The sequence below is a fragment of the Seriola aureovittata genome, chromosome 16, assembly GCF_021018895.1.
Source record: "Seriola aureovittata isolate HTS-2021-v1 ecotype China chromosome 16, ASM2101889v1, whole genome shotgun sequence".
Taxonomy (NCBI): domain Eukaryota; kingdom Metazoa; phylum Chordata; class Actinopteri; order Carangiformes; family Carangidae; genus Seriola; species Seriola aureovittata.
The window spans coordinates 10715317-10740102 of record NC_079379.1 but is presented as its reverse complement, the minus strand read 5'-3'; the positions used below and the strand labels follow the sequence as shown (position 1 = coordinate 10740102).

The following is a 24786-nucleotide window of genomic DNA, read 5'->3' as shown; positions in this document are numbered from 1 at the left end:
GCTGCTGATTGGCCAAGCCTCTGAGCCAATGAGGCAAGATCGAACCGGTCTTCAGCCAATCGCGGATATGTGCCTGTTCAGCACGTGTAGCGACCGTTGCTCTTCGTGGGTACTTTTAATGCAGGTTGGAAATCTGACAAAGTCAACGAAACACGGGCAGAGATGCAAGCAACAGGGAGGGTCTGAGCGTAACTGGATAACAAACGTAGTCGCTGTGTGCACACACATATGCCAACAAAGATAGATGTCCGCTTGGTTGAAGTTGCTTCTGTAAGGCTTGAAATTGTTCAACTTGTTCAAGAAGCGTTGACGTGCCTTCTCGAGCGTTGCTCTTTTGTTTTCCTGTCTTTATGAATCCAGCTCCACTCCGCTTGAAGGTAAGAGCTCTCTCTGACATTTCTCTGTTTTGGGGTAGTGTTGGCTATTTTTTACACTCGACGTTTAAATTGTTTAACATCAAATCATGTCTTATTAGCCACTTCTTTTCATAACTTTTAGTATTCATTTTCTGCAGGTTATGTGCAACCGTCTTGCAACCAGTTTTAAATATAATTGCTGTTTTTCCACAATATATGTATCTAACAAGTTAGACGATTTAGACTTATCTTCACTTAATATATTTATAAACTGCCCTTAGATGACCCAACTAATTTCTGTTGGAGCACACAAACACACACACACACACACCACACACACACACACACACACACACACACACACACACGTGTTGATTTGTATAGTCATATAGGTGCAGGTAGTTGTGGTTGTCTTTCAGTGTCATAACCTATCAATGTTGACCATCTGCCTTGTCCTCATATCGATTATTTTGTACTTGCTGAGAATGAGCCTGGACATTACTGGCAGCTCTTGGCAACAAATACACTTCTCATTTGTCTTTTGCCTGGTTCTGACAAAAGGCTTGTGTTTGGGTTCTTTTGCTAAATATTGAGATTCTGATATAAATAACTCCAGGTCTGTAGACACACATAAGTATGTAGTAAAGCGTTGGTTGACATATAGTTATATAAGTATTGTGGTATGAGAACAGTATTTTTGGAGTAAAATAGCTAGTACTTTACTTATCTTTAAAGCATGCATTGTACAATTAAGTATAGAACTAAGTAATATGCAAAATGAATGTCTCTGTTTATTTCATATGCATATTTATATTGATCTTCAACTATTATTTATGTCAGTATCTTCTTAAAGTAACAACAGCCATCTCCAAAAGCAGCAGTACTGAAATATTTGCACAGAAGTATTGTGACCTTTCATTTGGCCAGTATTACATTGCGTTAAATGTAGGAAATGTTTTAAAGAAAAATCACCTTGGGGATGGAAATTTTGATATTAATGCTTTGATTTGCACAATTTGAAGACACACAGACAACACATTTCCTGTTGTATGTAGTAGATGGATAGATACTTCATTTATCCCCTAGGGGAAATTCATGTATAATGATAATGTACTGTATGTGCAACTATATGTCCTTTTAACTTGTAATACTGTAGACCTACCTGCTTGTACCTGTTAAAAAACCTGGGTCTCCCCATCAGTCAGTTAGAACTGAAGACTCTTCTTGGATGAGAGGTGAAATGTCTTCAGGTATCCACAACCAAGTTGCCCTTGATCGAACTTTTCTTGGATGACCATTACCTGGATGACCGAGAATCTTCATAGACATTCTACCTGTTTGATTTTGCCCAGTGCCAAAATCTGTATCTACTGAACTTCTGTTTGGAGATGATTACTTTGCTGCATAATATCCACCTACTAGCTCTATTCAAATCTCCTCTTTTTCTCTACTCTTATCTTCCTGTCTCCACAGATGAATTCATTAGGAAGTTCTTCCAAATGGCCATCTTATGACTCGCTACCCTCCACCTCGAGCTTTGTCCTCAGTGAGAGTGACCAGACTGAGGATGAAACGGACTTCTTCTCAGAGGGAGAGGGGGACAGTGGAAGAAGAAAGTCCCTGTCAGTTGACGAAGGAATCACATATTCTGAAAACTATCTTGATTTTCCAGCTCATTCAGATCAGCTGAATTTGAGGTGTAAGAGCGACCAGTCTAAACACTGCCCTGAGGAAATTAAGCATCCCAACACTGCCTCTTCTCCTGGAGCTGCCACATTTGTATCATCATCAGCGACACCAGGGGACCTGGCCTTCGCACAGAAAGTGAGAACCCTTAAACTGATTCCTAGCTCTTTGTTTTAGTATTTTTGTCAGCAAAATAGCAGATGAGTCATAGTTGTAAAGCTTGATTTTCTCTTTATTTTCTCAGTGTGCAGATTTGCACAGGTTTATCCGTCCTTTGCTTGAGCTTCTGCATGGACTAAAGACAGGGCGATTTGACAAAGGTATGTGGCAGAGCAAAATCAAACAAGATTATTATCTCTTTTCAAAGCAGCCAGCCTTTAATTAACCCCCTAACTGACTACTTGCCTATATGTTTGAATGGTTTAACAGGTTTAACCAGTTTCCAGCAGAGCGTTGCCATCGATAGATTGCAGAGGATTCTTGGAATTCTACAGAAGCCTGAAATGGGGTAAGACCATAACAAATGGCAAGCTTAATATTCTGAAAGAAGTGAATTGTCATTGTTATCCATACCCATACCGCATTGTCATTAATGCTTGTTCCTTGACACTTTTTCTGCAGTGAGAAATACCTTCAAAATCTGCTGCAGATAGAGATGATGCTAAAAATGTGGTTCCCTCAGGTGGCATTTCAGTCCATAGATACACCAAAACAAACCATCACTCCCCAACTTCGACCACACTGGTGCCAAAGTCAACTCCACATGCCAGTTAAGGTGAGCGTCATATTGATGTTACCTTTGTTACCATATGAGAATGACTTTACAAGTGTGCATTAATCAAACCATGGGCCTCATGACCCAGAGAAGTTAAAATAACAATACTAAACCTTTTTTTTTTTTAATTAAAATAGTGCTTTTTTTTACAATCAGACATCCATGTGAAGTGAAATACAAAAAAGATAACAAGAAAACAAAAACAATGTTAGAGTAAAATATTAGGAGGAACTACAAAAAACATGTTTATTAGAGCGCTGAAGATATAACCTCCCCAGGCTTGCTGTGTCTTTGATAGCTGTGTCTGTTAAAAAAAAAAAAAGAAAATTATAGTTAATTACAACTTGGGTTTTCTTTCATATCTCAAAGAACTCAGCTCAGCTTGAATTGTAATAAACTGTAGTTTTCCTTTAAGACCTTGTTTTGTTACCGTTGCTTATGGTCTTACTTTCCTATTCCAGAAGAGAAAACTGAGCTGGTCAAATCCTCACCATGCTGGCAATGTCCCAACCAAGCATAAGCACCGTCAACAAGAAAAACATGGGAGCTGCCATGATTCAACTTCATTTGAGAGTGTTTCCACACGTCTATCTGGATCACCTAAAAAACTGAGAACTCCAGAGGAAGAAACAGTTGGTCCAGCTGGGTGCAGCTGTAAAACTGGACGTGAGTTTACAGACAGCACTGGCACTTTAAGCAGTCCGACATATTTATGTAGCAAGAGACAAAAGCAGGCTGAGATTTCCCCGCCCTCCCCTCATGGAAGCCCAGCTACACAAGACAGTTCAGTGTCCTCCAGCGAGACCGTTACTACAAATGACTCACCTTAGCTGGCCTTAGATGACCTTGCTACCACATGGAGGTGACACAGCATGCCAGCCAGAGTGAAGGCAGAGGGCAGACTTGATTGCATAAGCATAAAGTTAGGTGCAGAGCCAGTCTGTGATGGCTTCAAGCCACATTAAACCAGAAGAGGAGGAGGAGAAATCCAGATAGACTCTCTTTTACCCCTAACTATCCAATGTCTTTTTGATAACACCAGAGTTATTGCACTATACTACAAGGAATTATATATTGTTTGTCTGTAAGAGTATGACTGTTGTCTACATTGACTTTTACTAAGTTAAAAAATGTTGAAAATCCTTTCAAGTGTGATGTGTTAAAGCGGTCTGTGCTCTATTTTGTATTTTTTCATACCGTGGAATGCAGCGCTGAGTATAAGATTTCATGCCATTTGTGAAACACAGCAATAGCAGATATCACTTTCACTTTCAATCAAGTGAGCAAACACAGACCGCTGGTACAGTTTTAAACTGAAACAATTAGTCAGTTGTCTTTAAATTAATTTTTATAAAACAAAAATGAATTTACTTGTTTCAGCTTCTTATATCTGATGATTTTTTTTCTCTCTTTTCTCTCTATGTCACATATGATAGTAAACTGACTGACTGAATCGGTTTTACTTGTTATAAGCATGTTTCACTATTTTGTTACATTTTACAGACCAAACAATGAAAAGACGAATGGAGAAAATAATTGGCAGCTTAATTTTTAGTGGAAATAATTGTTAGTTGCAGCCCTAGTGCAGTTAGACAAGTATTTCCATCATGAACACTGTTGATTAAAACATTAAAACATTTAAAACACAGGCATTTGAGAATGTTAAAATAGCTTTTGCCAGCTGCTTGATTGTAATGTATAGTAAATGCTTGTAGCTACCGCCCAAATCTGCCAAACATAACCATTCTGCATTATCATATCAAATACACCTTACTTCACAGTCACTACTTCTTTATATAGTTAACACACACATCCCTTTGTTTCTGTGTAGATAAGAAAAGGTGTAGTGGCACTTGTGGTAAAACAGTAAAGTGCTGCACAGAAAATACTACTCCACCTGTGTTTGGTGAGGAAATGGAAGATGCTCAGCTGGATATCATTGTGTCAGTTGCTGGTTAAGGTAGCGGGTGAGTGAACTTGTTTTGATTAGAAAGACTTGAATATGTAATATTTTATTAGACATGTGACTTTTGAGTGACTTTTTTTTATAGAAGCATAAACAGGCATAATATATTTGATCCTGTTTGAGTTAGATTTGATGCAGCTGCACTTTGGATGACAATAAGGAAACGTCAAAACTGTTGACATCAGAAGAGTTTCCATCGGCAGACTTGTGTAGCTAGTCGTGTGTTACACCTGGAATACGTGCTTTACAAGTGCTTGAGTGAGAGACTTTGGAGGAATATTTCTAATTTCTTTGTGTTTTATTTGTACTCCTTTCATTTTGGCACTGTGGAGTTGAAAGGCTTAAAAAGTCAATTAATTTTATTGCTAACACAAAATGCCCCAAATGCAGTGTGTCATTATGTGGGCAAAGAACAGCTTCTGTGATTTGGATTTGTATCACTGACTTGCTGTTGTAAAATTTGTAACACTCAAAGTGCTTTACTATTGATTATGGAACAATTAATAATATCTTTGAGATATCGTAAACAAAACTCCATTCCTGAACACATCACTTATTTTTGATGGCATTTGGGTATTGTTCCACCATATTTTAAATCAGATATCATTCATGTTGAATGGCATTTCATCTCTGGTAGTTTGTCACCAGTCAGCCTTAAAAGTAATGATAAACTTACCTAGAATCACATCAGCAATTTATTATTTGATTAACAATAGCAAAATAATCATCTCACCACTTATGTCATTGCAAACCAAATGTGCTGCTGTGTAGATATCCTGCAGGCTTCACCATTAGTCATTTTTATTGGCCTGGGGTTAAGTCATTTAAAATCAAGATTGTAAGCATGTGGTAGAGAGCAAAGGTATAGTGTAGTGTTGCATTATACAGCATCTTCTAGTACAGGTTTTGCTGTGCTGGGTTGCACATCTGTGAAATATCATTTGTGAAATAGAAGAACACTGAAAGATGAGTAAAAATCTTATTCCTCAGTGATATGTCTTTAATTTTTTTAGTGTCCTTTGTTTAAGGCTATATCTTTGTTTCTTATAATAATATTGTCATTACTTGTGATTGATTGATAAATGCACATATTTTTATACATTAAACAAATGATGTTCATCAAAATGCAGTGTTTGTTGATTTTTTTTGTAACACTTCCTGCTTAAGTTTCTCTTTAACTTAAATTGTTTTTTTAAATAAGCTAAATTTATTTATCTTGTAATTTAAAAGTTTTCTTTAATTCAAAGATGTGTTAGCATGTGCCACCTAAACATTAAATAAAGCAGCCAGAGCTTTGATTATAGCTGGTATATTTTAGCGGTAATTTGAGTATTATAATATTTTTTCATAATGCATGATTTAAATGCAATAGTAACCAGTCCATGATAATAATATTTTTCTCAAAATACACTTTATTCATTTATTATAATAGCGTAAAAGTGGTTATTTTGGTGTAACACTCTAAGCTCTGTAAGTCAGATATATAGATACTGAATCTGTACTGCATGTTTTGAAAAATCTGAACATACATAAAGAACTATCACAGGGACAGGAAGAACAAGGAGTCCTGCAACAGATGGTCAAGCCCCCACAAAGCGCTGATCTCAACATCATGGAGTCAGTTGGGGATTACATGAAGAGACTGAAGACACTGAGGCACAAAAACTGTGCTGCAAGATCTCCAAGATGCTTGCAACAACCTACCTACCAAGTACCTTGACAAACAATATGTGGAAGTGAATTAGAGATAATTGGTGCTGTTTTAAAGGTACATCTTGGTCACAGCAAAATTTATTTAAATTTTTTCTCTTTATCGCAGATTTAATAAATAAAAACTATTCATGGCATTATTTTTGAAAGCATCCTCACTTCACTTTTATGCATGGAACGTTTGCACATATAGCACTTGTAAAGAGGTCATACTGCACAATGAGTACTAAAACCTCTGATACATAAAGTACAAATGAATACCTCTTTAACCACTGTCCATATGCCGTTACTAGTAACATGCAGTAGGTGGCGCGAACAAATATTTGCTTCCGTGCCACTGGGTGGCGCTATAACCACGTCGTAATTGCGGAAGTGTCCTTCATCGCTCCACCAGCAACGAGTAAACAGACCTCAGGATGTCGTAAGGCGCTAAGTTCTAGCTTTGAATACGCAATGATATAAACTACCTGCGGTGGTTGAGACGCTCACGGCGGATACTTTCTAGAAGCAAACAGCATACTGCACATTTAAGGCTCTGTAACATTATAATGACAACTGAGAGTCTACTGAACGCGATAACGTCTGTGCTACGCTGAGCTAGTATGCTAAGCTAAGTGCTAGCCCCGGCTAACTTCAGTTGGTGTTGGAATGGTAGAGTGCACCGCGAGCTCCTCCGGTCATGGCAGCGGGTGCAGGAGCCGCTTCTGGCGGATCTCTGGAGTCTACTTTAGCCCGGAAATTTCAAAGTGTCACAAACACGATGGATTCAATCCAAGGACTGTCAACGTGGTGCATCGACAACAAGAAGTACCACAGCCTGATTGTGCGACACTGGATCAAGTGTTTGAGGAAATGTAAGTAGCTTTGCTGGCCGTTAAACTGACCGTTGTTGCTTCCGATTGGAGTTGTGCGCTCGTTTGGACACCGTGATCCAAGTCCTTCCAGTGGCCTAAGTAACTATGAACTAATATTTGCTGTTTATGACTCAGTAATCGTCAGAAGTTTCCTAGCTTGGAACACCGGTTTACCGTGGAGTTTAAAATGTGCGCTCCTCCAAGTGTAGCCAGTTAGCAAATGCTGTGCTATGTTGATTTTAAATGGTATTATTTCCCGCTTGATAAAATATTTTCCAATGTAAGTGTAAATTAAGCTGCCTCATTTGTTGACAGGACAAACTTACGATATCTATTAAAGTTCTTGTTATGGGGGATGTTTGTATATTGTTTGTAGTGCTATTCAGGGATCGATTACAAGCCAGGCAAAGCTCCAGGGCCCCACCTCCAGGGCCCCACCTCCAGGGGCCCCATGAGTCCCAGGTTTGCAATGTATCCGTTGTTAATTGGGAATTTGGTTATTTACAACTTTGTGTGGGAATTTGTACCATTTAAGTACAGTGTCATCTGAGTACGGCATTAGTACATAATTTTGTGGCCTTACTTTGTATTTGCAGTTAGGTTTAGTTTTGTAGTATTGCATGTTGGTCTATTGACACTTGGCACTGCACATACAAGAAGTTAGCTGCAAAATTAGAAATATTGGCATATTACTGTAACAGATGTATAAGAGTGATGGTATATAGGATTTAAACTAGAACATTGGTTTTTTTTGGTATTTTCAGGATGTAAAGGAATGAATTTACCATTATCAATAGTAGAGTGGTCAAAGTTACCAGTTCAAATCCACTGGTTATCTACCAAATGCATTTTTTTGCAATATGTTAAAAACTAGAAAATGCAACATATACACTATATGGAGATATTACAGTCAAAATCCTGCACAGAATGTTTCATAACAAATTATCAATATACAGCTTATCCCTGCTTTGTACCTTGTATGAGATTCACATGAGCTGTCGCTGGTGAGCTGTGGATTTGAAGCATTTGCCATCTTTGTTTCTGCTTCTGTTTGTAGGTTTGGCTTCGTGTAACTTTAGCTTTGGGCTCTTCTTAGTGTGAGCAAGTGTGTGAGAGTTGATTAACAGTAAGAAATTGTGCTCGTCAGTCTGTGGTTGCAGTATGGCATTGTCTTCTGAAATACTGTATTTCTTTAATTAGAGATGTATTGCATGAGCCTTTTCTACACGCTGAGTTTTCTGTATATGTTTATAAGACCCGTTTGCAATGCCTGGGTTTAAGAGGCCTGCTGCTGGAGGAATCAATGTCAAAGAAGTCTCTGAAACCAAGTTATTCAGAACACAAGTCGACAAGGACTAAACAGAAAAGTCCATAGCACTGAAACAATAATAATGGTATAAGACATATGTATTAGGTTTATTAAATGAATTGAACATTATGACTGCATTAAACTGGATGGATTGCGCATTTATTCAAGGAATATCAACATCTGAATATGTAAATCAATTTGTCCATTAAATGGACAATTGACAAAAATGTGATGATCTACATTTCTGTAGTTGATTAATTGTTTAGATTATATATTAAGGAACAGTGCTGAATATTTTTCTGTCTGCTCAAGACACAATGTGTCCTTTCTCTATTTTATATCATTATAAATTAAATATCTTATGGTTGGTCAGACCAAACAGGTTTAAACATGTTTTAACCTTTCTATTTGGGAAATTGTAATGTCTTCAGACTAAACAATTGAAAATGCAAGGGACAGATCAATCGATAATGGACATACTACAGGTTGCACCTGTAGAGTCAATACAGTATAACCACAAGAATTATTTGAAAGGGTTCAATAATCTTTTGTTGATGGCCTTTAGCATAGAACAATTTTCTATGCTGCTTTTTCATTTGATGTGAAGTTTATATAGATTAACAGAGAAAAGACTGCCAGCTCATTGTTCCATTTATGATCTTTTTATGCCTCCATGCTGTTGACAACCTTGGCCGGAGAGATTATGTTTTTGAGTTGTCTGTCCGCCTCTCTGTCCCAGTCTTGCGAACACAATTTCTCAGGAACGTTTTGAGGGAATTTCTTCAAATTTGACCACCAATGTCTTCATCTGTGAGTCCAAGTGAACGTTTGTGCCAAAGGTCAAGGTCATTGTGATCTCACCAAACATGTTTTTGGCCATAACTCATGAATTCATATGCTAATTATAATAAAACATACCTAGTGGGTTTTTTTTTTTTTTACATTAAATTCCTTCAAAGTCTTCACTACATATATTTGAGTCTGGACAGACATGGATGTCAACTGCAACTTGACTGACTGTAATTACCTTTTCTTCCATTACATTCTGCACATTTGCATTTGTTGTGATTAATGGAGGAACCTTTTTTTGTCTGTTAAATGAATTTTGTGTTTTTGATGTGTTGCTGTTTTGACATTGCAAAGCCTTTTCTGTGTTTTTGTCTGGAGATAAGGAAGGAATTGTATTATGGACTAGATGCCAAGGTTCGATGGTAGACCTTGATTTCATTCCCATGCCCCATGAAAGTGGAGACATTTGTCATACGTTAGAGGTGACCATGGCTCACTATTGTCCTTTTTGTCTCAGCATGCAGTTTGTGTTTATAGTAGTGTGTAGTAAACTGTGTTTCAGTCTGCTCAAATGCAGTTTGACTGAGAAGAGTCTGAAAAAACTTTTTGTATGGTTTATAATTTTATCCATGGTCCTGCTGAACAGATCACACATGTCAATGCCGGTTTTCCTTGCAATAATTTTAGAGTGAACTCTTTTGGGCAGATGTTCTGTTGGTGAGTTAAATACAAATAACTGATAGTATAACCCTTTAAAAAAGGATAGAACAGTTTTTTTTTGTCCTGTTGTCAGAAAGTTGTAACTCCTGAGGTTTGTGCTTTGACAACATAGTTGTATTGCATTAGTATGGCTGGTTATTATAACCTAGTGCTTTAAAAGCACTGATGAATTATATCTGTAGCATAGCTTCTAAAATTGTCAAGTAACTTAAGTTGGCAAATAAGGATTATACTTGTGATAACTCTTCAATGTGATGATTGCATTATGTAGTTGAGAGGTTTGCTTTATTTGTTAAATTTAAAAAAGGTTTTGTGGGAAAAGGTGAACTCAGTGAAGTATGAATAAAATGATAGCTTTAGTGTTTGTACTAGATTGTGTATATCAAAATATGTCAAATGATACTCAGCCCTATGTGTGTATGTAAACTATGTAGTTATTTCATGCCCCCTCATAAAGCTCTCCTCAGTACTAAATCATCAAGTCTGTGATCGTGGGTAATTCTATGTTGCATAGTTGATGTTGGTTAAATGTCATATAGTTATTGATTACATGCTCTCTTTCATGACTCTCTCTCATACTTGTGGTCAGTTCTTATCTCTAATTAAACAACTTTATTGATTGAGAGATAATTAATCACAATTTCAATAATTCATGAATGATTATTGTCATGTATCTATCTGCCATTTACCTAATCAGAATGATACATTTATTTTTTATTGTCATGCATTAAGTAAACACCAAACATCTTACATGTTGCTTAACATACAGTAAGATTTGTATGCTTTTCTCAGTTATGCGTTTTAGGGTTGCACGGTATACCGGTACCAGTATAGTACCGCGATACTAGAGTTTTGAAAACGGTACTATACCGGCATTTAAAAACAAACGGTACTTTTATTTCATTTTATTGAATGCAAATGAATTGGTAAATTGGAGCCTGTCTCTTTAAGCACAGCGAGGCCAGCGAGTGTGACGTAGTTGCCCGAGAGGATGTAAGCCGCGTCCCACGCGCACTCGCATGTTTAGACTGAGGAGGAGAGAGAAAGGACAAGTCGCGTCTTAGACAGACGGAGCGGGTTGAAGAAAATACAGTAGATAGAGATGGCAGCTGCAGAAAAGCCCGTACTTGTGGTCAAAATAGGGGCCCGAAGTACGGGGTGGAAATATTTCGGGTTCAAACCGAACGATAAAGGCGAGCCACTGAACCCAGAGGCACCGCAGTGCAAGCGGTGCTACAAAGTGTGTCTCGCAGAAGGAGCCAACACTTCAAACCTGTCGTAACATTTAAAGGACAACCATGCGGACTTGTTCCGAGACTTCAGTCAAGAACGACAGGTGATAATGTTGTTCACCTGTTCACTGCACTGTAATGTCAATGAAAGAAGTACAAAGCCCCTCCCAGCCCAGTAGTAAACCTACAGTAGCCTGCAAACAGAGAGCTAAAACATGTCCATGGTTAATAAATACATAAAAAAATATATTTTAAAAAATTAAATTACATTCTTTAAATATTTAAATAACCCATTAACGCAATACATAATATAATGAAATATTTTTTACAAAAAGTATCGAAAAGTATCGAAATACATATTGGTATCGGTATCGAAACAGAAATTTGGTATCGTGACAACCCTAATGCGTTTATGTTTAGCTGCTGGTTGACTTTTTTGTCATTTTTGGCTGGACTGCAACAGCTGGGCCAACCTTATAAAAAGTGTTACTGACTGACTGACTGACTGACCAATCATAATTCCTGCATTGGTCAGTCGAATGCCAGGTATCTGAAGCGTGTGCGTGTGCGTGTGCGTGTGTGTGTGTGTGTGTGTGTTTACACATACAATATACTATATTGTGTTATGAATTTAGCCAAATATGTGGATAGGTATAGCAGCAGCCACCTTGTTCCAGGTGAAAGCTACCCATAATCCAAAGCAGCTCCAGAGGAACTATAGTTATAGTGAACATAAAGAGAACTGAGGCTCCATCAGCGCTGAAATGCATCTTAAAGACAACTCCTGTCCTCATTCAAATTAAGTCACATCGCAAAAAGTATTTTCTGTAGGTCCGCTTTAACAGGACTGAGTTTGGTTTGTTTAAAAAGGACTATATGTGAAAACATTCTAATATTCTGTCACTTCTAACTTTCTCTCCGAGTAATTTTTTTTTTACAATTAAATATAGCCAAAACTACAGAATTACAAGACAGCCAAGTAATGTGTGTGATGTGTTACCTGATACAGCTTAATTGGAAATTTATATATATATATATGTATATTTATTTATATATATATGTATATGTATATGTTAGCACATAGAGCAGGATAGAAGCAAAGAGATAAAAGGTTGTAACCTACTAAGCCTACGAAGCGGTCCTGGCATATACAAGTTTTGACCTAGTATTGTTTAGGGTTGTTAGTAACAGATGCTGGTCATTTTGACATAGTGTAGATGATTAATAATAAAAAATTATCAATACGTTGCAGCACTGCTGATGTCTACAAATATTTGAAAACTGCCAAAAGAGATGATTCAGAATATTTGGACTCAGCTTCCCTCAGCAGAATATCTGTCCTCCCAGTGAAACTAACTTTACTTTCTCTCTGTCCTATAACAGGTGATGCTCCACACAGGCTCAACCTGTTTTACCTCGCCAACGATGTCATTCAGAACTGCAAAAGGAAAAATGCCATCGTCTATCGTACGGCATTCGCTGAGATGCTTCCGGAAGCCTTCGTGCTGATCAAGTAAGTTGTTTGCAGAGCGTGGTTTTATGTGGGGGCAGTTATATCAGTCATTCTTGAGATATATGTACATTAGATGAAATGGTAATATTTGTGTAGGTTGCCTTCTTCATCCTTTCCTTCCTGTCAACCTCCTCTGTCTTCTCACTTCCTCAGTCTCCTCTGTCCTTGCCTGTGTTTTATTCATTCAGAGAAATTCCTCACACTTAAATAAATTTCATTATAACAAAATAAATTTGTAAATCCGTTGTTCTTATTGTGTTATCCCGTCTCCTTTCTCTAGCCATGAAGGTGACCCTAAGGTGATTAAATCAGTGGAAAGGATACTGTCCATCTGGGAGGACAGGAGTGTGTATTCAGGGACACTCATTGCCGAGCTTAGGAGTAGCCTAGTCAAAGATGAGTCCCCCCCTGAGACACCTGTGGAGCAAAAAAGTAAGTGTGTAGGCTTATTGTCTTTCACTTTGCCAACTATGCACTGTTTTGATTTTATTTTCATTATTAATAACTCATTTTAATAACTTCTGGAAGTTATTATTATATTTTTTTTTTTATTTTGTTACCCAAATACTGATACTTTGCTGTTTGATGTGATTTCTGATTTTTTTTTTCATATTGTTTAAAGCTCCAGTTGAGTCTAAAGCCGATCTACAGTCCAAGATTGTTGCGGAGTTTGTGGTAAGCAAGAAATTAAAGTTTTAAGTTCATCTAAAAACCCTAACTATACTGCAACATTTTTATTTTACAGATGAAGCTAACAAAAGATAGCTATGCTCGTAGTTGTTGTTTCCTCATTTACTCAAATATTATGTTGGTCTGATAATGTGACTGACTGCTCCATCTGCTTTAGCCCCAGGCACTAATAGACCAACTGTCCAAGTACAAGAGATCTCTCGAGGAGGTGGACCTGAGAGAAAAACAGCTGGCAGCTATGAGAGTTGACATCTGCAGTTCTGAAGCCCTCAGGAAACTTAAAGGTGCCTGACTAAGTCATCTTCTACTGCCCTACTATCTACCCTACTGCAGTGTATTTAGATGAGTCAAGATCAACAATGGTTTTGATGTCTCTGTCTCTTTCTCTTTTAACCATTCCCTAAAAATCATACCTACATTAATTTCCTTCTTATAGATAAGGCCGGAGGAAAGAAATTCTCCAAAGACTTTGAGGAAGGAAGCGCACAGCTACAGGAGTTTGTCAAGTTTCTTGACAAACAAAGCAAAACAGGACCTCCTCTCCTGGAGGCCCTTAGCAATGCGGATATCTTCTATGAGATGCAGTACAAGGAGGTCAAGATTGTCGCCAATGTAAGTGGCACAGATTTGTACTCATATTTGTTGTTTTAAGCTTTAATTCTCAATCATAAGAAAATGTATCTGTAGCTTTTTACATCTCCAGTAGCTTATATAATGCAACCCTCGATTCACACTTTTGCAACTATGAATCTATTTGCAATGCTGCATCCATATAATTTATTAAAATGGGTACATTAAAGTAAAATTGTGCTGGCATTGTTTTTTAGCCCTAAGTGGAGTTATTTTGTTCAGGCTCTTTTTCGTTAGTCACTCTACTTGTCCATAACATGCAGAGAACCACCTAGGACAAATCACCAGTATATACATGAAGACCAAAATAAAAATAATTCCTGTTGTCTTATGGCAGTATGAGCATAAATTTAGTTCAGGATTAAATGGAAGGCCCACATTTCCATGCATAAAAGATCTAATATGAGGAGGATGCTAAAAAAGGAAATACAAAAATATTAGAAGTGCTGTAAGTACAACAGAATAAGCTTCATCTTAACTGTACACATTGAACACATTGTACACATTGAAATAATAATATATAAATATTTAAGAAAGAAAAATACTAGATATGTTTACTCAACATGAAAAACCATTGAGTCACAGTTTTGGTTTAATTTTTCATTTCTTAATACATCATTATCTCTTCTTTCAAGGCCTACCAAACGTTTGCTAACCGAGTGTCCCACCTCAAGCGTAAGCTGGACACCCTGAAGTCTACCTTACCAGACCTGGACGAGTCGCCGATCCCCTCACCCTCTGCAGATGCACCGTCTCCAACGGGGTCTGAGTCCCCTTTCCATGGTCTGGAAATGGCCCACCCCGATCCAGATCTTGATGGCTCTGCTATGGATGATGAGGCAGAGCCACCGGCCCCGAGCCCTCTGTCCTCACCGGGAGGATCCCCGAGACACGCACAGACTCTGGGACAGAATGACAATCGTGAAGTGGAAGACATGGAGCTCTCTGAAGAGGAAATGGACAGTGGTGGCATTATAGGTGAGGAGTGGGCTGATGATGAGGGACTCTCTGACTGACTGCACAGTGATGGCTTTTTAAAGGCACTATTAAAAGATTTGAATTTGTGATTATTTCCTGGCTTTCTGTGGCAGAATTCTGTTGAAAATGTGTTGAAATAATGAAAAGGAGCAGCACCACTTAAAATATGAAAGTGGAGTCACTGAATCATGCCGAAAATCACAAGAAAATCATATCGCATGTTTATGGAGAAGATCCAAGTATTTTACTTCCAACCTGGATTCCATGATTTTTCTCTGGATCACTCATTACCAGCCATAAAGCCACCAAATGAACATTGGATACATTAACAACTACAAGCAGCAGCAAATGTATAATTTTACAGTTTTATATCCAGTATTGGCTATAGCACTTCTTAATGTAAAACCATGTCAGTATTTTTTGCATCATATTCCATTAATTCAATAATGAATGGAGTGACTTCTCCTTACCTGGAAATCTTCATTTGTAGAAAATCAGCGGCAAAGTCATTGCCTGACCTAAAAACAAACTTAAAATAACTACACTTATTTAAAATCATTACATAGAGTGCATATCTGATAGGATCCAAGCTCTCTCTCACTGCCATATTTCTCTTATCAGTTGAAGAGCAGACTGAATGTCCCACCCACGCAGAGGTGTCCACTCCTGTCTCTGTAAAAAAGGAGCCATCAGTAGCAACAGAGCGGCCTGCCCCACGGGTCACGCATCCTGTAGAAGCACCTGCAGTTGTGGAAAGTGTTGACATGAGTAAAATTGGGTCCATCTTCAATAGTTTAAACTCAGTCATGAAGAACACAGGTGAGTGCTGGTGCCTGTCCTGACATCAATAAAACTGAATGAAACATGTTTCATTTGTTATAACTGTTTCTGTGTTTTAACCTCACAACCATGTCTCGTGATATAATATACATCTGTACAATGCACCTCTGATGTCATAATATTCCACTCTTTCAAAATAAAATAAATTGTAAAAAGGTATAAAAATGTAATGGAGAGTTTTTATGTCGTGTACCAAAAAATCTTGATGATGATGATTGATTGGTGTGTGTTGACATCTGCTATGAAAGAACTAACTATCTTTGCAAATGTAATATGTAGTGGGAACTGAAGCTGTCTGAGTCTCAGCATCCTCCTGTAATAGTTCTAATTTCACTGAAATTGTTGAAGTGCTTTTGTTGGTTTAACAGTTAACATGTCTGTTGGTGATGTACATTTGAAGTGAGTGTTGCTCTCTGTCTCGCAGGACCTTTGGTAGAGAGTCCTTCTGCAGCTGCAACTACTGGCTCCTCAGTAAGGACAACACCTGTTTCTGTGGCCTCTCAGGATGCTAGTTCACTGGTAAACCTCCTTTCCAAGGTGGATGTGAGTCCTGCAGACCTCCTCAGTGCTCTGTCCAAAGTCCAGGGCCAAGGCAGCCTTGAGGGTGAGAATAAGGAGTACTCTGCTTAGTTTAAAACCAAAATGTTATTAATGTATCAATTTTATATTGTTTATTAAAAGCAGCTTGCTTAAAATACATTTTGTTATTCTTCTTTTCTTCACTTAGGCATCAGCTCTATTCTGAGCAGCCCAGCTGCAAATGTCTCCACAGCCTCCTCCAATACAGGCAAGATTCCTCCCTCATCCACATCTGCATCAGCAGCACCCTCTCAGAGCCTGTCTCTCTCCTCTGTTGCACCTGTGCCTTCTTCACACAGCTCTACTGTAAGGCAGAGCACAAGATCCCAGGTCCCTCCTCAGACTTCCAACCCAGCCTCCGCCCTGGTCCAGGCTCTCCATAGAGACATGGATTTGACAACAGAGCCAGAGAAACCCTCGTCCTCTAACAGTTTAGAGTCGAAAATCCACAGCTTCCTGCAGGGGAACCCAGCTTTTAATACATTTGACCTGGGTTTCACTACGAACCCAGCGGGAGGGGAAAATCTCAGCCCAGTAACTGGCACAGACAACCAGGAAGGGACCCCAGTGCGGGATGAGGGCGGAGGCACCCCAACTCAAGATGAGATCATGGACAAGCCTATGGTGGTCCCGTTCGCTTCCAACACAAATAAGTCATCTATTGGAGAAACGGCTCCCACTGCATACCAGAATAGCACTCAGAAAAACCTCAAAAGCTTGCAACAGCAAGCTCACCTGCAGCCAGGTGTGGCTCACTTACAGCCAGGTGTGGCTCAGAATGGGCAGGTTTACCAGCAGCAATCGGAGCATGGGATTACAGCACCTTACCAGCAGATTTCTGCACAAACAGGAGGGTCAGTGCCAGGAGAAAGAGCCCCAGGCAGTGCCAGTGGCACACAGACACTTGAAGGCTTTCAGGGGGTGAATAAAAGGGGTTGGTTTAGTAACACCTACCCAGAGGGCAGCTCTCAGCAACCCAGGGGCTACAATGTGACAGTGCCCGGAGAAAACAAGACACCAGGACTTTATCCATACCAAACGGAACAAGCTCTGGAACGTCAAAATTTGGCCTCCCAGCAGGGCGCCGCCACATCCCCTGGTTTCTTCAGAAGCAACCTCCCACCTGTCCCAAAGTTACCTCCCCCTCCTCACACCTTCGACGCCCCTCCTTCTGCGGCCAGTAGTGCAATGATTCCTCCAGATCAGCAGGCGATCAACCACACAGGGGAGGTAACTGGGGCTAGAGTAAACAGTGCCATCAGTGGGATGGTTGTGCACGACCATCAGCATAAGTCCATGTTTCGTTCAGATGATCCGCCATATGAACTTGATCGCACTCACCCTCGTCACCCTGAGGATTTACACCCTCACCCAGATGATTTGCGCTATCAGGAGGACCTTGAGCGGTACCACGATGAGCTCCGCCATCGAGATGCCCTTCTCTTTCAGGATGACACTTACCACCACCCAGATGATCCATACTACAGGCCAGGCAGCCCTCCACACCAGTACCCCAGAGGTCGAGGCATTACTCCCCCACTCTCACCCTCAGAAGACCCTTACTATGCCCATGACTACCAGCGGCATAGCCCCCCTCCTCCGCACTACACTCCAAGAAGACCACCACCAACTCATCTTGACATCCGTCATCCAAGTCTACGACTTCCCCATCGGCCTCCCCACCCAGCACACCACCCACACCCTAGGGGACCCCCACATGCACCCTTTCCTCGTTTCCATGGCCCCAATCCAAGGTTAAGAGGCAAACGTCCAGGTCCAAGAGGAGGGGGAAATACTGGTCCAATGTTCCCCCCGAAAAGACCCTTTCCACCCCCACGATTCTGACTGGTGATGTTGCTTTGAGCTCTCATCAAATCACTGTGGATGTCATGAAGGCAGGGGCAGGACTTTTAAGACTGTTCGGTAACTTGCAAGTCACTCCGTTTTGAGGTCCACACCCTGCCACGAGAGGCCTCTGAAAATCTGAAACAGCAAATGTTGGTGGATCGAAGTGCAGACACTGAGGTGGGCATCACAAGACAAGGTTATCCTGAAGAGCAAAACTCAGCAGCTACCAGAAGATAACTGAAAATGGCGACGAAAAAAGGAGGTTTAGAAGGTTGAGCAGAGACAACACCAAGAGATGTAAAAGAAAACGGGGGCTCTGAGAGGGCTGCTGAGCCGAAGAGTGAAGAAAGAAGATTAAAGAAAATAAGAGGTGGATATATATAATTCACTTTTTGTGTTATTTGCTCCAATAATGAAGCATTGCATTAAATATGTAATCGAGCATCAGTTTGATATAGGTCAGAGTGTGTGCATGGTATGAGTGTGTGCATGCGGTCAAGTGTAAGTCAACTAGTCACAGGCCGTTCCTCATTTTCTTCCGAGTTGAATCCGAGGATAGTTATTTTTGCTAAGAGAATAAGAAAAGAATGTAGTTGGTGCGTTGGTTCTGCTGTTATTTAGTTTTTCAGTGAGCCGTGCTGACTGCTTCATTTCTATAGCAGCAGTATCCCAGCAGCTTTTGGTAAAAAAAAAATCAATTTAAATTTCACTTTGGGTATGAAAAACACGGTGTATGTATGAAAGACACAGTGTACCCATTTTCATATTTGGGGAAATAATAATTTTTCATTGTTCCAACTCCGAATGTTATATTTGTGAAGCCATGCTTTCTCTACTAGTGCGTAAGATCCCTTCGGCGATAGTTTCACGTCTCGTTGAATTCCTTGAAGAAGAGCGACACAAATCTAGTCAAAGGGGGACAGAGGTGTGTTATTTTTTCACCCTCCAACACCGACGCAGAAGAAGTGCATTTTTGGAGGGGATGAAGATTCTCGTCTTCAGTTTCATTTTACTTGTACTGACTAATAAAAATCTGAGTTTAAAAAAATGTGTTGTTAATTTTCTTTCCTGTGATCTTTGGACTGTTGCACCACGGCCCTGAACTACTAGTCATCATGTGTATACACAACATCTTGGTTTGCTTAAATGATCCTTTTGGCAATTACCAGAGAAACTGGCATACTAATATCTCTAAGAAGACCATTAAAGTGAATTCAAATTAAATTACATTTTCTGCATTTTATAGAATAATACTTTGCTATTTGATGGCAATATTTAATCATTATTTTAATATTGTCACAAATTGTTTGGTCATAGTCAAAGTATCAGTTTCCTATTAGGTCTAAAGTAGGTTGCTGTTACCATGTAACATTATGCCAGAGAGGTTAAAGTTATGTTACACTCAAAGAATGGAAAAACTCCTTATTCTTAGGTATATTTACTATATTTAAATGGGAATTAGTTTAATAAAATGCATTGTGTTCTGTATCATTTAGTTACTTGATGTTACTGCAAAGAAGCAAGCAGCAAATTTAAAAGGAAAATACAGTGGGGTGCAAAAGTCTGAGATCATGTCTTAGACCTTTTGGACCACACTGAATTTTTTATTGGTCAGATTTAAAAATCCTTAAAAAAAAAAAAACAAACATTTCTCTCCTCTAAATAGTCAACATTTTTTAAATCAGACATTTAAATTATAAACATAAAAAGTGAAAAGTTAGTTGAGTTACTTTATTTTGCTGTTACTTAGAACAATCCAACAACTTCCAAATTTGCAAGAACAGATTTTTTCATGCAGTTGACGTTTATATATATTTTATGATATACTGAAGTTATTCTGTATGATTACATCGTTAACATATTCAGTTAGTTCTTTCTGAACCTGTAGAGTTGTGGAATTATTTATTGTAGTTTAATCTCTTAAAACCGTGAATCAGCTTTTCCTTCAAGCAGCTAAGAGAATTTTTCTTATGTGAAGTTTTACAGCCTCAGCAAACATTCAACATTAATGCTTTAGATTTGCCACCCCCCCACCCTCCCCACGCATATCGCCCCCCACCCCCCACCCTGCATACCCTACCCCACCCCGCCCCACTCCTCTATATTTCCAGTACAGTAGAGAGTTCATTGTCTCCCTTTGGAGAACAGCTGCTTGTTTCCCTCATGATGTTTTCCTCTGGCTCCACAGATATTCCTGCTTCATTAACAGAAGAGAGGAATGTGAGAGGCTTTGAATTTAGAGTTCAGACTGTCTCCACACAGGGCTTTAATGTGACAAGTTTGCAAGACAAAGTGATAATCAGTCAGATTGATGAGGCAATTACAAAGCGAGCATTAAAGCTCCTACGTGATTAATTAAAAAAAATTAGACTTAGTTAATTAGACTTTTTGATTGTTTAGAACCTTGTTTGATTATTATTTTGGTTATGCTCTCAAAAGAAATAGATCTGCTTACATGTACTAAAACAGATGTTTCCTCTTAGAGCCACTAAATTAATGATAAATTAATGAAACCATCACAATAAGCCACTTATGAATATTATACCGTAAATAATCCCAAACTTTAATTGATTTGTAAGCATCGTAAAGAAATGTAATAAATTTTAACTCCCAACTTTATTGATTCCATCCTTGATTTTTTTTAAAATATTTATTTAACACGTCGATCTACATGAGCTTCTGACCAATCCGCGTGGTTAAAACGGGGCTTAATTCAGATCTACTTTTAATTTCTACAGGTTTCGTTTCGGGGGAAAAAAAAAAATCGATTTTAACGAGAACAAATTGTGCTTCATGTGACTCGCAAAAAAAAAAAAAAACCCAAATTAGATTAAATAATCAAAGTGAAGCTAAAAGTGAATTCGATGCGTTTTGGTTAATCCGACGTTTAAGAAGTGAAGCAACAGGTGAAGCAGGCAGATAATAAAATGCTCTGTAGAAAATAGTGCACTCGGTTTAGGTGAGGCAGCCGTCGCCAGATGTCAGTAGATCTTTCCAGGAGCACTGTCACTTTGTTGGACTGCTTTATTAAACGAGGAGCGGCCATAGCAAAAAAAAAAAAAACATCATGTAAGATTTGTCTACCTTTAGATTCTGCACGTTTTCATATATATATATATATATATATATATTTTTTTTTTTTTCTTAATGTTACACTTCCTGTTCTTGAATGTTGCACATGCACAAATCTTCCACCCCCTTGAATTCTAACCTATTTCCTGTTTCACCCCCTTCCTGACTCCTGTTTTCATCCTCAGGGATCCAGAGCCACACTTTGATGTGCCTGATGTGATGGCAACCCTTTCCCACATGTTTAACTGATGGAAGTGAGGGAGGGGGGTCGGTGCTGCTGGTGACTCTCCTTTTTGAATCCTGCGCCGCCTCCAGTGATGGCTCTTCATGGTCTGACATGACTGCAGCTGAGTAAGCCACCAGTTTAATACATCAGACACTGAGTGCCACCAGCAGGAAATCAGAACAAGCAATATAGGCAGGGAGGAAATAAAATGCTGAAATTGTTTCTCTCTGTGTCTGTGTGTTTACTTGTGTTTCAGAGGAGTCATGGGAGAACAGGAGGGTTGGACTGAGACCGTCTGTGAAGTAAGTACATCCAAGATTACTTGTTAAACATATCCTCTCTCTCCTCTCTATCTCTCTCTCTCACTCACTGAATTACCAACACCACCAGATGTGTAAAAATGTCAACTGAATGCATATTTTTGTGAAATAAAGTATTATTGTTCCCATCAAATTAAAGCAAAGTTGTGTTGCCTGTTTATTTACAGTTATCCTGTGAAAACCCATGTTTCTCCAAAAGGTCAGTTTTTCATAGAGCTAAGAAAAACTTTGCTCCTTTGTCACATAATCCACTGCGGTTCTGAGTGTTTTTTTTTTTTTGCCTAAGAATTCAGGGAATTTTCTCCACTCATAAAGAGACAGTTTATATGACCAAATTTGAAGATACATGGATTTCACTGGAGGACAAAGCAAGGACCCCTGATAATCTCTGCCGTCTGTTTGAGTTAGAGATCAGGCTCTCTGTCCAAGCAATCATTTGTCTTGAATTTAAAGCCATTGGTGAAATATAACTAAGTACATCAAGTACTATATGTAGTACTGCACTTAAGTACAACTTTAAGGTACTTGCTGAATAAGATCTTTCATGCAAAACATGTGACCGCCTTTTAAATGATGATTCATTTGTTCCTTTCAAAAATCTTTCCCAGCCATTTTAGTCAAATCATTTTTTTAATCATATGGAAAAAATTAAAAATATTCCATGCTTTTTTTGTTGTAAAGCCATTTATTTGAGGTATTTTCTAAAATTAAGTTTCATTTTTTAATAATTCTAGTGCAGCAAAGACGCCTTATACCTTCTTATTTCAAAATTTATGTGGAAATACTTACTGCCGGAGCTTTTTACTGACTTTTAGGACCCAAGTAAAAACAGAAATATCTTCTAAATATAACACTATGAAATGGACACAGAATATTTAATGTATAGCCTATACTTTAAGTAAATGGTGCAGAAATGATTAAGTAATATTTTCAACACCCATCACCGTTAAAAACACAGAAACACATTCAATTCCTCAGATAGAATATCTTTTGCAGAGTCACAGCAGCAACATAGACACCACCACTGGCGACATATGTGTTTGCAACTCGTCACCAGATGTCGTTGTTGGTTACACTCTGAAATAAAATAAAAAATGCCATCCATTGTCAAAATGACACACATCACGTTTTCAAAGCGCAGTTACGTAGATCATCCATTTCTACCTGATCAGAACTCAGTCGCTGCCACGCCTGCACAGTATGGGCTTAAATTGGGGTTGAAGGGCGGAAGGCAGATAGGATTTAGTGACTGATGGCAGATGGCAGTCTTAACGTTAGAGACAAGCCGATGAGATATTCTGCTGTGGGAAATAAAGGAATTAATGTTGTGGCTGTAGATAAATCTGTGGCCACAGGTTCGCTGTGTTAATAACGTTGCTGCCATTGCTCGCGCCGAACAGGTCCAGATCGTGACTCCTTTGAAGTGTCGCCGTCGTGCGCATGTCGGGTGTGTGCAGCCCGCTGTCATGTGGGTTCATTGTTTACATGCTGCCGAGATTTCACAGAGGGTGTGTATGTGTGCGTGTCCTACGAAATTACGGTCCATGCATCTACAAATAGACCTACATTCGTGGAAACGATGTGTTTTTTCCACTCAGAGAGGTAATATCGCAGCCCTGTTAATGAGTCACGAGTTGAGTAGAGCCATTTCAGGACCACGGCCAGCTCCACGGCGAGAACAAAAGGCGGATTTACATCTCTTGATGTCAGGGACCGTCTGCTTTTTAATTGGCCACACAAAAAACGAAAAATATGATAAATCTTTTCAGAGCAGATGCCTCCTGTCTATCTTTTGATTTATAGGAAATATGCTCCCCTAAAAATTGACTGCCTCACTTCTAACATTACCTAACATATGCCTTTTCTTTATATGCCTTCATCCAAAGTGCCTTTCAGTCTAATTTTAGTGTTTGAGTATATTAGTAGATGATAGTCATGTGCAACCATGCATTCAATCCATTCTCTGGTCACTGCAACAGACTTTACGTGATGGAAACTAATTAAACTGAATTAAAGTGTACACTATGTGGACAGACTGGTGAGCTATCCCACAATTGGAGTAATATGTATTTATTTATTTTATTTTATTTAACAGAGACTTCAGATAAACATTATTACATACAGATGTGCAACAGATGTAATGTATAGGGTGTCACTGAAGCTAGGCCTTTCTGGTTATGCTTTTAAATCCTGTTTAAACCAGCCAAACAACTGAGTAGAGAAAACTGAACCAGGGTAAAAACAACAAAACAAATTCCAACTTTTGCAGATTCTGGCTTCTCAAATATGAATTTTATTTATTTTTTTGCTTTTAGTTCTCATATTTGACAGATCTTTGCATCTCTCTGGGATTTGAACTGTTGGTTGGACAAAGCAAGACATTTGAAAACATCAACTTGGAATCTGGAAAATTTTAACACGCATTTTTAACTATTTTTTGACATTTTTGACAAAAAACTTAATCGATTAAAGGAGAAAACAATTGGCAGATTAACTGATAATGAAAGTAATCTTAAGGCGCAGTTCCTCATATAACAGTCTTGCAACAGAGCAGAGCAAGGGAAAACAAGATAATATAAAAATAATTGTCCATTCAAGAACATTTTGTCCTGGAAATAAGGGTGCATCAAAAGATAAAGAAACACAATCTGCAAGTCCATTAGGGGGAAACACACACACACACACACACACAC

The 24786-nt window shown here is 38.8% G+C and overlaps 2 protein-coding genes across 3 annotated transcripts; both read left to right on the top strand.

The window, feature by feature from the left end:
• Positions 1–114: 114 nt before the first annotated feature.
• ciarta (circadian associated repressor of transcription a) lies at positions 115–5902 on the top strand. Its single transcript, XM_056398467.1, has 6 exons — positions 115–377; positions 1830–2180; positions 2287–2362; positions 2472–2550; positions 2664–2817; positions 3279–5902. The coding sequence occupies exons 1-6, from the start codon at positions 351–353 to the stop codon at positions 3645–3647; spliced, it is 1056 nt and encodes a 351-aa protein (XP_056254442.1). The 5' UTR covers positions 115–350; the 3' UTR covers positions 3648–5902.
• Positions 5903–6893: 991 nt separating this feature from the next.
• rprd2a (regulation of nuclear pre-mRNA domain containing 2a) lies at positions 6894–22246 on the top strand. 2 transcript variants are annotated; one of them, XR_008829827.1, is made up of 12 exons: positions 6894–7347; positions 12781–12910; positions 13191–13342; positions 13533–13585; positions 13758–13884; positions 14037–14212; positions 14866–15208; positions 15830–16027; positions 16473–16652; positions 16776–18845; positions 21733–21898; positions 22030–22246. XR_008829827.1 is itself a non-coding variant. In XM_056398692.1 (10 exons), exons 1-10 carry the CDS (start codon positions 7173–7175, stop codon positions 18470–18472), a joined length of 3231 nt encoding a protein of 1076 aa, XP_056254667.1. In that variant the 5' UTR covers positions 6894–7172; the 3' UTR covers positions 18473–19682. The 2 variants fall into 2 exon arrangements, 1 of the variants encoding a protein (XP_056254667.1); XM_056398692.1 differs by lacking the exons at positions 21733–21898; positions 22030–22246 and having other exon boundaries at positions 16776–19682.
• The last annotated feature ends 2540 nt before the right edge of the window (positions 22247–24786 follow it).

What these genes read in the sequence shown, in the direction of transcription:
- ciarta (XM_056398467.1), top strand. Translation starts at nt 351, where the DNA reads ATGAATCCAGCTCCACTCCGCTTGAAG. An exon ending in CAGCTCCACTCCGCTTGAAG is followed by an intron (nt 378 to 1,829) that starts GTAAGAGCTCTC and finishes CTGTCTCCACAG; the next exon opens with ATGAATTCATTAGGAAGTTC. An exon ending in CTACAGAAGCCTGAAATGGG is followed by an intron (nt 2,551 to 2,663) that starts GTAAGACCATAA and finishes CTTTTTCTGCAG; the next exon opens with TGAGAAATACCTTCAAAATC.
- rprd2a (XM_056398692.1), top strand. Translation starts at nt 7,173, where the DNA reads ATGGCAGCGGGTGCAGGAGCCGCTTCTGGCGGATCTCTGGAGTCTACT. An exon ending in GGACAGTGGTGGCATTATAG is followed by an intron (nt 15,209 to 15,829) that starts GTGAGGAGTGGG and finishes TTCTCTTATCAG; the next exon opens with TTGAAGAGCAGACTGAATGT. An exon ending in CTCAGTCATGAAGAACACAG is followed by an intron (nt 16,028 to 16,472) that starts GTGAGTGCTGGT and finishes TCTGTCTCGCAG; the next exon opens with GACCTTTGGTAGAGAGTCCT.